At 33.7% G+C, this 12,073-nt stretch overlaps 2 protein-coding genes across 6 annotated transcripts; one reads left to right on the top strand and one right to left on the bottom strand.

Annotated features, from left to right (window-relative positions):
• Positions 1-3,459: 3,459 nt before the first annotated feature.
• LOC120337537 (uncharacterized) lies at positions 3,460-11,785 on the bottom strand. 4 transcript variants are annotated; one of them, XM_039405356.2, is made up of 8 exons: positions 11,044-11,784; positions 10,722-10,894; positions 10,328-10,501; positions 10,043-10,180; positions 9,465-9,539; positions 9,036-9,153; positions 8,293-8,418; positions 3,460-3,604 (listed from the first exon to the last, which is right to left on the bottom strand). In XM_039405356.2, exons 1-8 carry the CDS (start codon positions 11,177-11,179, stop codon positions 3,555-3,557), a joined length of 990 nt encoding a protein of 329 aa, XP_039261290.2. In that variant the 5' UTR covers positions 11,180-11,784; the 3' UTR covers positions 3,460-3,554. The 4 variants fall into 4 exon arrangements, with proteins under 4 accessions (XP_039261290.2, XP_039261291.2, XP_039261292.2 ...); XM_039405357.2 differs by having other exon boundaries at positions 3,523-3,652; XM_039405358.2 differs by lacking the exon at positions 3,460-3,604 and adding an exon at positions 7,690-7,850 and having other exon boundaries at positions 10,722-10,898; positions 11,044-11,785.
• LOC120337538 (protein FAM221A-like) lies at positions 3,481-8,008 on the top strand. 2 transcript variants are annotated; one of them, XM_039405359.2, is made up of 8 exons: positions 3,481-3,622; positions 3,985-4,077; positions 4,589-4,669; positions 5,077-5,143; positions 5,446-5,572; positions 6,254-6,403; positions 6,778-6,915; positions 7,352-8,008. In XM_039405359.2, the coding sequence occupies exons 1-8, from the start codon at positions 3,549-3,551 to the stop codon at positions 7,471-7,473; spliced, it is 852 nt and encodes a 283-aa protein (XP_039261293.1). In that variant the 5' UTR covers positions 3,481-3,548; the 3' UTR covers positions 7,474-8,008. The 2 variants fall into 2 exon arrangements, with proteins under 2 accessions (XP_039261293.1, XP_077973218.1); XM_078117092.1 differs by lacking the exon at positions 7,352-8,008 and adding an exon at positions 7,013-7,094 and having other exon boundaries at positions 6,778-6,961.
• Positions 11,786-12,073: the final 288 nt, after the last annotated feature.

Raw genomic sequence — 12,073 nt, 5'->3', positions numbered from 1 at the left:
TTAAGTTGAAATACCTAACTGTTTTTAAATATGTTACATATACATGGTTGATAAAATTAAAAATTATACGCTATGTTAGGTATTATATATGGCCAACTCAAAACGTGCTGCTACTGTTCTGACTTATTAAAATCGAATCTATAAGGTATCTGCTTCTCTTCAAATGTGTCGTAGTGCTGCCTTTATTAGCGGTTTCCGAGAAATCGCTATTTCAATTACGATAATTTTTTGAAATTTTGAAAATGATCCACAAGAGGACGTAAAATGCTTTTTGGTATTTTATACTTTCCACAACTTATTCCAAGTTTAATGAACGTATAGTATATATGTATGTCCAAGAGAAAAAGATGTTTGATAAATTATCTAGGAAATTTATTTGAAATACCAAACCGTTTTTAAATATGGTACGTCTGCATTGTTTATAAAAGTTTGAATACACGCTTTGTTTGGTATTATATATGGCCAAGTTAAAACGTGCTGCTACTGTTCTGACATAATGAAATCAAATCTATAAGGTACCTGCTTTACTCCGAATGTGTCGTAGTGTTGCCTTTATTGGCGGTTTTTGAGAAATCGCCCTTTCAAAAACGATATTTTTTTTAAAACTTCGAAAAAAATCCACAAGAGGGCGTCAAATCATTTTTTGTTATTTTAGGATTCGCCGTCTTATTCCAAGTTTAATGAACGTACAGTTTTGTTGTATACCCAAGAGAAGAAAGTATTTGATGAATTTTCCAGTAAATTTAGTTGAAATACCAAACCGTTTTTAAATATGTCACATCTACATTTTTGAACAAAATTGAAAATATACGCTATGTTTGGAATTATATATGGCCAAGTCAAAACGTGCTGCTACTGTTCTGACATATTAAAATCGAATCTATAAGGTATCTGCTTTACTCCAAATGTGTCGTAATGCTGCCTTTATTGGCGGTTTTTGAGAAATCGCTATTTCAAAAACGATAATTTTTCGAAATTCCGAAAAGGATCCACAAGGAGCGTCAAATCATTTTTTGACATTTTAAGATTTGCACACTAATTCCAAGTTTATTGAACATACAGTTTTGATGTATGACCAAGAGAGAAAAGTGTTTGATGAATTATCCAGTAAATTAAGTTGAAATACCTAACCGTTTTTAAATATGTTACATATACATGGTTGATAAAATTAAAAATTATACGCTATGTTTGGTATTATATATGGCCAACTCAAAACGTGCTGCTACTGTTCTGACTTATTAAAATCGAATCTATAAGGTATCTGCTTCTCTCCAAATGTGTCGTAGTGCTGCCTTTATTGGCGGTTTCCGAGAAATCGCTATTTCAATTACGATAATTTTTTGAAATTTTGAAAAAAATCCACAAGAGGACGTAAAATGCTTTTTGGTATTTTATACTTTCCGCAACTTATTCCAAGTTTAATGAACGTATAGTGTATATGTATGTCCAAGAGAAAAATATGTTTGATAAATTATCTAGGAAATTTATTTGAAATACCAAACCGTTTTTAAATATGTTACGTCTGCATTGTTTATAAAAGTTGGAATACACGCTATGTTTGGTATTATATATGGCCAAGTCAAAACGTGCTGCTACTGTTCTGACATAATAAAATAAAATCTATAAGGTATCTGCTTTACTCCGAATGTGTCGTAGTGATGCCTTTATTGGCGGTTTTCGAGAAATCGCCTTTTCAAAAACGATAATTTTTCGAAATTCCGAAAATAATCCACAAGAGGGCGTCAAATCATTTTTTGGCATTTTAGGATTTGCACAATAATTCCAAGTTTAATGAACATACAGTTTTGATGTATGACCAAGAGAGAAAAGTGTTTGATGAATTATCCAGTAAATTAAGTTGAAATACCTAACCGTTTTTAAATATGTTACATCTACATGGTTGATAAAATTAAAAATTATACGCTATGTTTGGTATTATATATGACCAACTCAAAACGTGCTGCTACTGTTCTGACTTATTAAAATCGAATCTATAAGGTATCTGCTTCTCGCCAAATGTGTCGTAGTGCTGCCTTTATTGGCGGTTTCCGAGAAATCGCTATTTCAATTACGATAATTTTTTTGAAATTTTGAAAAAAATCCACAAGAGGACGTAAAATGCTTTTTGGTATTTTATACTTTCCGCAACTTATTCCAAGTTTAATGAACGTATAGTATATATGTATGTCCAAGAGAAAAAGATGTTTGATAAATTATCTAGGAAATTTATTTGAAATACCAAACCGTTTTTAAATATGTTACGTCTGCATTGTTTATAAAAGTTTGAATACACGCTATGTTTGGTATTATATATGGCCAAGTCAAAACGTGCTGCTACTGTTCTGACATAATAAAATCAAATCTATTAGGTATCTGCTTTACTCCGAATGTGTCGTAGTGCTGCCTTTATTGGCGGTTTTTGAGAAATCGCCCTTTTCAAAAACAATAATTTTTCGAAATTCCGAAAAGAATCCACAAGAGGGCGTCAATTCATTTTTTGGCATTTTAACATTTGCACACTAATTCCAAGTTTAATAAACGTACAGTTTTGTTGTATACCCAAGAGAAGAAAGTATTTGATGAATTTTCCAGTAAATTTAGTTGAAATACCAAACCGTTTTTAAATATGTCAATCTACATTTTTTCAATGAAATTAAAAATATACGCTATGTTTGGAATTATATTTGGCCAAGTCAAAACGTGCTGCTACTGTTCTGACATATTAAAATCGAATCTATAGGGTATCTGCTTTTCTTCGAATGTGTCGTAGTGCTGCCTTTATTGGCGGTTTTTGAGAAATTGCCCTTTCGAAAACGATAACTTTGTGAAATTTATCAAAGAATCCACAAGAGGGCGTACATTTTTTTTCAGTATTTCAGACTTTACTCAACTTATTCTAAGTTTAATGAAGTGCATTATTGTTGTGTGACAAAGAGAAAAATATCTTCTTTGATGAACTATCCAGTAATTTCAATTGAAATACAAAATCAGTTTCAAATTTGTTGTATATACATTGTTTTAAAAATTGAAGAATATACGCTATGTTTAGTATTATATATATGGTCAAGTCAAAACGTGCTGAGACTGTTCTGACATATTGAAATCGAATCTTTGAGGTTTCTACTTTTCACCAATGGTGTTGCAATGCTGCCTTTATTGGAGGTTTTCATGAAACGACCATGTTACACGACGAAAATTCAGTCATTTTTAAACATCTCTCAAAGAATTATAAAAAAATTTTGTGCACTGTAACAGTCGCTTTAGCTTGTTTACCATATATTAACAATACGAGGAGTGTAGTTAATGATTGTTTTGCTTTAATTGCTATTGTGAAAATAATCAAAATATACACTTTCTTATAAAAATCATTGGGAACATTTAATTTTACGCGTGGGTATTTTCTGCGATTCTGTCAGTCACAATTTCGTGTTTTGCTGCTAGCTTCACAGAGGTCTCTTTTCGAGTTTCCATTTTTGTCTGATTGCTGGTTCGTGTATGTAGCTGCCCGAGGATTTCTGCATTCTCGCTGTCAGTAAATTTCCGGAAAGATGGATTCACGTGTGCACTTGAAATTGGATAGAACTGCTGGATCTTCCATCGATGCCTATTTAGAATATAAACGGTAAGCTCTGATTTTGGAACTGCCATGGTTCTGTGATAAAAAAAAATTACAATACCTGAATACACAAGACAAACAGACAGACAGGTATGACGAAAATTCAGAAAGCCTACAAACTACAAATGAGATTTGAAACAGCTTTCAGGATTTAAAAGTACTACATGAGACCCGACATAATGTTACAGACATGGTAAAACTCACCTTGTGCCATAAAATATACAAATATAGGTGAAAAACTTGATAAGATATCCTCAAATAGGCATTTAAGCTCAATGAGCATTGTAATAATCAAATATTACATAAACAAAACCTAGTATGCAAGGGAGTATATATCACATTGGAAATTGAAACTTGATCTCTTACAGAATTGTTGGAGACGATGATAATGGAAAACTTTTTACTCCTGAGGAGTATGAAGAATATAAGAGGAAAGTTCTTCCATTGCGATCTAAAAACAGGTATAAAAAACACTACCAGCGGAAGTATAAAAATAAATCAGTATTTGGATGCAATTCAAAATATTAATATGCATTAAGTATATTGGTTCTCCCCAACAATAGCAGCGTTGGTAACTTAGGATTGCATTTTGTGTTATGGATTCACTGAATTCAATAAAATAATGGTGTTTCAGTCGATACTTGTGTGAAAAATATGCTATTTCACACCTCATTTTGATATAAGAAACAAGTATGATACATGCAAGTTAGTGAGTAATTTTACTTTATAGTGTTTATTCTTTTTTATATTAATGCTCACAAAATGATTGAGAGTGAGTTATCCCAGAATAAAAACAAATGCAGGTATTTCAAGATTTCAGGGAGTGGTTTTCATCACAAATCCCTAGTGATCATCTTAGGAAATTTCAACTTTGCATATTTCCTATGTGGTCAATCACAGCTGGTGCTGGCCATCATACCTGAGCTGTTTCATTTTAACACAAATATAAATGCTATGACTTATTTTTATTAGATTGTATGTGAGCTGGAGTAACAGTCAAGGTATGGATTGCAAAATCATTGGACCTGAAACCAAATGTTTTTGTCAACACAGGTATGTATCAATAGACTGTTTTTAGTTCATTGATGTTTGAATGTATTATGTAAGATAGCAGAATGCACTGACCAAAGCGTATTAATAAGCGAGAGGTCTCTATGGGCAAGGCAAATGTTCAAAGCATATGGTTATGTTTCTTACAAATTTCTTCAAATGAAATAGTGAAGGGTTATTTGATGTTTTGAGAAATAGCCATGAGAAATTGTTATCCTTACTAAGGTTTGATTTATGGATAGTTTATCTTTTTTCTCTTGGGTAGCTTCTTTTATGTTGAAATGTAATTCATTTTGTAAGTATATATAAATCTGTTGTCAAATTGATCTAAATAGTATATAGTATGAAAAAGTTACAAATTGTGTAATATGGTGTGATATTTGTATTCATCAAATAAATTCTATTCTCAGATATAGACAACACCAAACTGATTTTGAATCAATTCCAGAAACAAGACCTATACATCTTCCATGCAAGGTTGACTGTTTTATTTATCGTATAAATCTTAATGTAAAAATCACAATTTCATGGAATTGGCCAAGCAAAAACCTATTTTTTCAATTATTGTATACAAGTATAAGCTGTATATTTTCACATATATGCTATATGTGGTCACCATGGAATATATTGGTAATACCTAATCCACCAAGCTCCAATACTCAGACTATGATTGTGATATTTCTGATAAATGTTGTTTGGATAGCAAAGCAACTAGAAACATTATAGAAATTGTTAATAATAATCTATACAAATAATATACTGATCTATTTTATTTTAAGGTGAAAAATTGCTCCTGTCGATCCTATGAATATATACCCACAATCGGCTCACAACCAATCAGATGTCACTGCAAACATTTCGCTACAGATCATTCTGCTAAAAATGATCATCAGTGTACTAAACCAGGTAGGTTCTTTGTAAGTATAATTCGAGACATCGATCAGAGGTCAAGGCCTTTTTACAAATGTAATGCAAGTTTCTTTATATCAAATATGTTTATTGTAATCCTGTTTACAGACTTGTCTCTTCTGGTGTGAACTTTCACCAACCGCATTTAACGAATCGAATGAAATCGTCATATTTATTTTTTATAAAATACCCCTGCGCTATGATTGAACATCAGCCAAATTATTATTATTTCTCTATTACGATGTCAGAAGTACCATTGTGTTATAAAATTTGGGTACTCCCGAAGTATGTGAAACAAGATGACGGACACCGGTACATAGTATGTGTACCAGGTTCTATTACGAGTTTGGGGACTAGCCAAGTGACTCTCGTAGAATTTGTACTTGAAATTATGGCCTATCCCTAACCTGGTACACACACTACTTTCCGGTGTCCGCCATCTTGGTTCACATACTTCGGAAGTATCAAAATTTTAGCATTTATCGATTTTTGTTAAGGTTCGATCATATCTTCACATAATCTGAAAATATGATTTTGGTATTTTGAGAATTTAATAAATTTTTCTTCCGATCTTTGCATTTCAACTATGCCAAGTTGGCAAAGTTTTCACAAAACAAAATAATTAAACTAAAAATGAAATGTTGAATTGAATTTCATAATAAATCAAGATATTTTAAGGTTGTACTTGTCAAAACTTTACAACCTCATTCAACTGTGGATGTGGAGAGATTGTTGGTTGTCATTCAATGATTGTTGAAACAAAAGAAGAAAGATTTGGACGTGGTCATCCAGTTGCGAGGGAAGAGCCAGGATATGCAGCAATGGGAGGTAATCGAAATATTCTGAGTTTATGTGAAAAACGTGATTTATATCAGTATATTCCTAATCAGAAGAAGGCTGTATTAAACTAGAATGTAGCGAGTATAACATATCAATATATAGCTGTTTAGTACAGTGTTTCCCAAGCTTTTTCAATATATTCCTTCCTAGTTTATAATGCGTGCATGATTATGTATTATGGTAATTGTAAATAAAGTAATGAATATTATTAATACTCCATCCTAATTGGAAATCCTTGTCAAAGACTTGTTCATAGTAAAACACGGGTATACAAATAGGTCAATAGGTCTTGCATTTCTTTCATTTTTCTTTTTTACCCATTATTCAATTTTATTAACCTAATATTCATAATATAACTGCAGGTATAACCGGATTCAGTTCATTAATTGATGGATATATGAGATTGGATGATAGTGGTGTAGGTGCTCCTCCTCTTGAATGGCTGGAGCAACCAACCACAAGTTCTGATCATCCATTTCTAAGAGCCTATGACCCCAAAGGTTTGTATACTTTCTTTTTTCAATACTCCAATAAAAGTAAAACAAAGTGGTAAGCTCGAATAGTCCATTTTCATGCATACATATGTTTGTAAACAAGATGGTATGCAATGATGTTTACAAATTTTTGTCATTGTTATGATGATGTAAGCTTTAGACTTGCTTGAACTGTTTACTCTAATAATTTTTGCTATTGGTGCTTTTCTGTGATATTCAGTATATTTGCTGCTTTTCTGTGGAGCAGCAGCAATACTGAATACCACAGAAAAGCACCAATAGCAAAAATTGTTTGATAGACTGCAAGCACATTCACAAAATGAAAGGCAAATTGATGTGAAAAACATGTAGCAGATGTGAATTTTACTCAAAATTTGATATTCAAAAACTGCTTCATATTTCTCATGGTAAGAATTGGTAATATGGAAATGTCTCTAAACAGGAGTGCAACCAGCGAAAAGCAGACCTGGCATAAAGCCAAAGCCATCATCTTTGACAACTCAGAAACAACCAATGACCAGAAAAGTTGCTTCAAAAACAACTTATCACCGGAAAGGGACTTGACAAACGCCTTGCCTGACTCGTTGTGGAATTGTTTGAAATATTTTTTATGAAGTGTTGTTAAATTCTTTGAAGTAGTGCTATCTGTATTGAAAAGATATCAGTATTCCTACACCTAAACCAACCATGATAGAGCAAATACAAGCCGAAGAACATAATTTATCAACAAATTATCCACAATTTTTGTGATGCAAAATTTCATTTCACGCGTAGCTGAAAATTTTGAACATGATTTTATCGTATAATTTCACAGACTGCTTTCAGCTTTTTTAAAGCATATTCTACATCTGAGGCATCTATTCCATTGTAAAACACTGCTCTCATTGATCGTTTTGCAAGAGCTAGTATTTTAACACATATTTTATTTTCACCTGATGTATCTGTTTCAAAACAAAATTTATTTTTGTTTGTTATGCTAATTTTAAAATAGTATGGTACCTTTTAAATATTCATTACATATTAACTAGTGTCTAAATGTCATGCACGTCAACAAAAGTGTTGAAGAGCCATTTTGCTATTACATCAGTTAAAAAAAGTATTGGACTTCACAGCAATTTATTAATGTGAGATTCGTCATCATCTAAGACTCCCCTTTACGATGTATAGACAATTTTGGGACAGTATGCGCACCAAGATGGCGCACAGCTTGAATTCAGGTTGTGTACCAGGTTAGGGTTCAGGCTGTGCGACATCTTGGTGCGCATACTCTAGGAGTACCCAATTTTGTTAATTCAGTTACCAATTCAATCTCAATGGCCGATATATGACTCAAGTCATTTTGAGTGTTTGGTTAATGGTGATGGTGACTAAGCATTATATTACCTTGCAACATTTTCACAAATTCTTCATCACTGCATTTGACATTATCTCGAAGATAGAACCAAACCACGTTGGTTTGGACATCATTCATTCTTATTTCTATCAAGTCATCAGCGAATGATTGCAAGCCTGAAAAAATTTTGCGTTAAATTTTTTCATGCTCTCCAATGGAAGCTTTAAATAGATGCAAAGAATATATAAATCTTATGTGGTGCAAGAAACACATATCATATATGGGGTGTACTAGAGTATTGTGTACTGAACTGCAAGTCCTTTCTCTTTGTTTCTTTCTATTACGGATTCGTATGTGTCAGTTGCCACAAGGATACTTGAACGAGATAGTATTGTGATCTAACGAGAGCTCATAAATAAACTTACTATTTCGTGGAAAGAGATTATATTATTCATAAATATATCCTAACTAAGAATAATCAAGATTTCAAATAATCTCAATGTCAATATCAAAATTAGTTCAAAGAGATTATTTCCTTTTAAAATGCTCTATAGGCAAATGCACAATTGCCTTCCAAAGGGAAAGTGTTTGATATGTAAGAAAAATTCATGTTTTTATTCAGCAAGTCCTGTATAATTTTTCACATGTGCCTTTTTGTCTCTGTTTAATAAAGCACTCACTGTATGTTTTGTATCACTGTATGCTTTTTTAGGTTTATTTGTTAAGCTTAATTATATTTTTGTATTCTTCTAATGTTCAATGTTAGTTTCCTTTTTTATTATAATAAATTCACCTTCAGCAAATCTTTTTGCATTGATATGATCATCTTCAAGTCGGTCTACCATTTTTGTTAAAGATATGATGCCGGCTGCAGCTAGTACACCACTTTGTCGCATCCCTCCACCTAACACCTGTTAATAAATAAAAAGTCATCGTAGCGTAATTTTTGAATTACTATATGTGAAATTGTTGTTCTGAACTATTTTTAATATCGCAGCATGAAGATATAATATTTGAAATCAAAACAAATGCCATAAAAGTAGAATACTAGCTATGCTTTTTGACTCAAAGATTTTTTTTGGTGTTGTCCGCTTCAAAGGATGCATTTTCAAACACAGAAGTGGTACACAGATTTGAAAACGGATTATACTGTAATTATATCTAAGCATTGCTGTTTTCTGTATTGAAGCACAATCCATCAACTTGACTACATGTGCCTTACTTTTCTCAATCTCCTTGCTTTATTTATGAAGTCTGTGCTTCCAACTATCACTGAACCAACAGGCGCTCCAAGACCCTGTGCATTATAAGGATTGTCAAGATTATAAAGTTTAAACAAAAACACAAACCAAGACAAACGAGGCGTGCGTCAGAAATGGCCATTGTATACTTTTGAAGCGCTCAAGGTGTAATCACCTGGTCAATCTGATACAATCACAGCATTTGGAATACAACGTGAAAAAGTGACAAAGATATTCCGAGTGAAAACTACTTAACTGTTATTCATCATTAATATACATTGCAAAATTACAAGACTTCGGGACAGTCACATTTCTTACGCCAGACGTCCAAAATGCGTTTTACCGTCAAATTTAGATCGCTTCTTATTGAAACAGTGCCATGCGGAAGTGTAAGATCAGCTAACAGCAAACGACTTTTATTCAGAAAAAAAACTTGTTTTAAACGATATTCAAAGGGTCGTGGCAACTCTACTCGGCATATCTCATTGAAGTATACACATACCGGAAAGAATATTTGACAATGTAGCGACAATTAGTGGGACGAAGCATTTGGTGTTACCTTCGAAAGACAGATATTTGCAGAATCCACCCATTTTGTTAGGTCAGTAGGTTTGCATTTAAGAGCAACCATCGCATTCCCTATCCGTGCACCATCCATATGAATTTTCAATCCCAAACTCTTGGCAGCATCATGCACCTGAAATATACCTAATTACATTATAAATTTATACATAATCAGCAGTCCTACGTGGTTGAAACAAGGGCAAATGAATAGCACTTGAGGCCGCTCTAATCGATAAAACCTAGTTCGGCCTTATCATGTTACTAATAAATTAAATGTTACCTCTTTCATGTATGAAATTGGAAGGACTTTTCCGTCAAACGGATTTTCAATTACAACAGCTTCGGGTTTAGCATGATGGAAATTTTCTCCAGTCCTGTGATGTCGGATCATGTCTTTAGTATTAAATTTTCCATCTGGCATCATAGGTAGAAACTTCGGAGAAATTCCTCCAATCTGTTCGAAATGCCCACAAAAAAATATTTTGAAAAAATATTATGAAATTGGACGTGTATCATCACAATATATAACATATAGTATATAATCATAATTAAGATATCTGGCATGAACACAAATTGTTAAATTTAAACCGGAAAGTCAGGGATAATGGAACTGTATAAAGCTGACACGAAGAATTGTTAATGGTCAAATTGACGACACAAAGATTATACTTCACCTGGGCAATGCCGCCTTGCTCCCAAACTGACATATGTGAATTATCTCCAATGTAAATTTGTGAACCTCGTCCCCAGCAGTGCGACATTGCAGACAAAAGGTTGCCCATAGTGCCCGTTGGTACGAAAAGCGCTTTTTCTTTTTCAAACATCTCAGCAGCAATTGTCTCCAATCCTAGCTTTAAAATAAAATAATTTATCGCATCTTATAGAGAGAAAATCGTGGTTTAATTTGTCTGCGACATGGACAGACTCTTTGGATCAGAGATATCCTCCATCGTGTAAGATATAAAACAAACCTAAATCATTCTAACAACCACTTACTGGCAACGGTTGGATCTTCCCCGAAAACATCGTCGCCAACTTCAGCTTCTGCCATTGCCTTCCTCATTTCATCGGTTGGTTTGGTCAGAGTATCACTTCTGATATCGACAACTCGAATTTCTTTACTGGTATCCATAAGGTCCGTCTCACGGCCTATTATTAAATCCTACGCCGAATGTATTCCAGATACCTTACGACAGTGCGAGGTCGAGAAGTTGTGCCTGTGAAGTGTAAACCAACCGAATCGGTCGTCACGTTTGAATCGTTGTGCAAACAATGCTGTTAATTCGCACGTTCTTTGTACTAGAGCTGAACCACTTGTCTGCATTCGCTTCCTCCTTATCAATCGTTAAACGCTATTATCCGATAACCTCCCGTAATGAACGCGGCATAAAACAATAAGTTAGCGGTCCAGCTTATTGAATAAGACACCTTTGGTGCAAGAATAGTTAAGTTTTTCTGCGATGAGTGAAATAAATGTATTGAACAGCTTGAAATGCGCCAACTTGCAAAATATACAGACTTAAAACTATATTTTAAGCGTATAAAGAAAATTAATACAAAACGCCCACCCTGGGGAAATGATTTTCTTCACAAATGCACGAAATCGAATGCAAATATCGGCTTATAATACCCAGAAATCATTTGAACATAGTAGATATTTTTCTCTTAGGGTAAGATTCTCACATTCATCTCTGATACGACAAAACCGCTTCGTACATCTTTGTCAGTAATAGCTACCATACCAGTGATTTCCCAACCCTCCCCCCCCCCCCCCCCCTATAGGAGGTGAAAACCCCCCTTAATGTTCAACCCCCCCCCCCCCACCCCTAATTTTGAGGTGCGATTCCACACTGTTATTCCCTGGTGCGATTCCACACTGTAATTCCTAACTCAATTATAATTGTATTCAAATATAACGATTATGGCATATTTATCAGTGTAGATGAGGGGGGCCAATTACATCCCGCGTAACGATTCAAAATGGCCCGCCGAACTTGAGTGAAATAGTTGAACCGTAAATATATGT

Source organism: Styela clava, chromosome 10 (genome assembly GCF_964204865.1).
Source record: "Styela clava chromosome 10, kaStyClav1.hap1.2, whole genome shotgun sequence".
In the NCBI taxonomy this organism is placed as follows: Eukaryota; Metazoa; Chordata; class Ascidiacea; order Stolidobranchia; family Styelidae; genus Styela; species Styela clava.
This window is presented reverse-complemented; position numbering and strand designations above follow the sequence as displayed.

What these genes read in the sequence shown, in the direction of transcription:
- LOC120337538 (XM_039405359.2), top strand. Translation starts at nt 3,549, where the DNA reads ATGGATTCACGTGTGCACTTGAAATTGGATAGAACTGCTGGATCTTCC. An exon ending in GCCTATTTAGAATATAAACG is followed by an intron (nt 3,623 to 3,984) that starts GTAAGCTCTGAT and finishes GATCTCTTACAG; the next exon opens with AATTGTTGGAGACGATGATA. An exon ending in CTATACATCTTCCATGCAAG is followed by an intron (nt 5,144 to 5,445) that starts GTTGACTGTTTT and finishes TTTTATTTTAAG; the next exon opens with GTGAAAAATTGCTCCTGTCG.
- LOC120337537 (XM_039405355.2), bottom strand. Translation starts at nt 11,179, where the DNA reads ATGGATACCAGTAAAGAAATTCGAGTTGTCGATATCAGAAGTGATACT. An exon ending in CAATTTCATACATGAAAGAG is followed by an intron (nt 10,181 to 10,327) that starts GTAACATTTAAT and finishes GGTATATTTCAG; the next exon opens with GTGCATGATGCTGCCAAGAG. An exon ending in ATTTGTGAAAATGTTGCAAG is followed by an intron (nt 7,851 to 8,292) that starts GTAATATAATGC and finishes GTTTTGAAACAG; the next exon opens with ATACATCAGGTGAAAATAAA.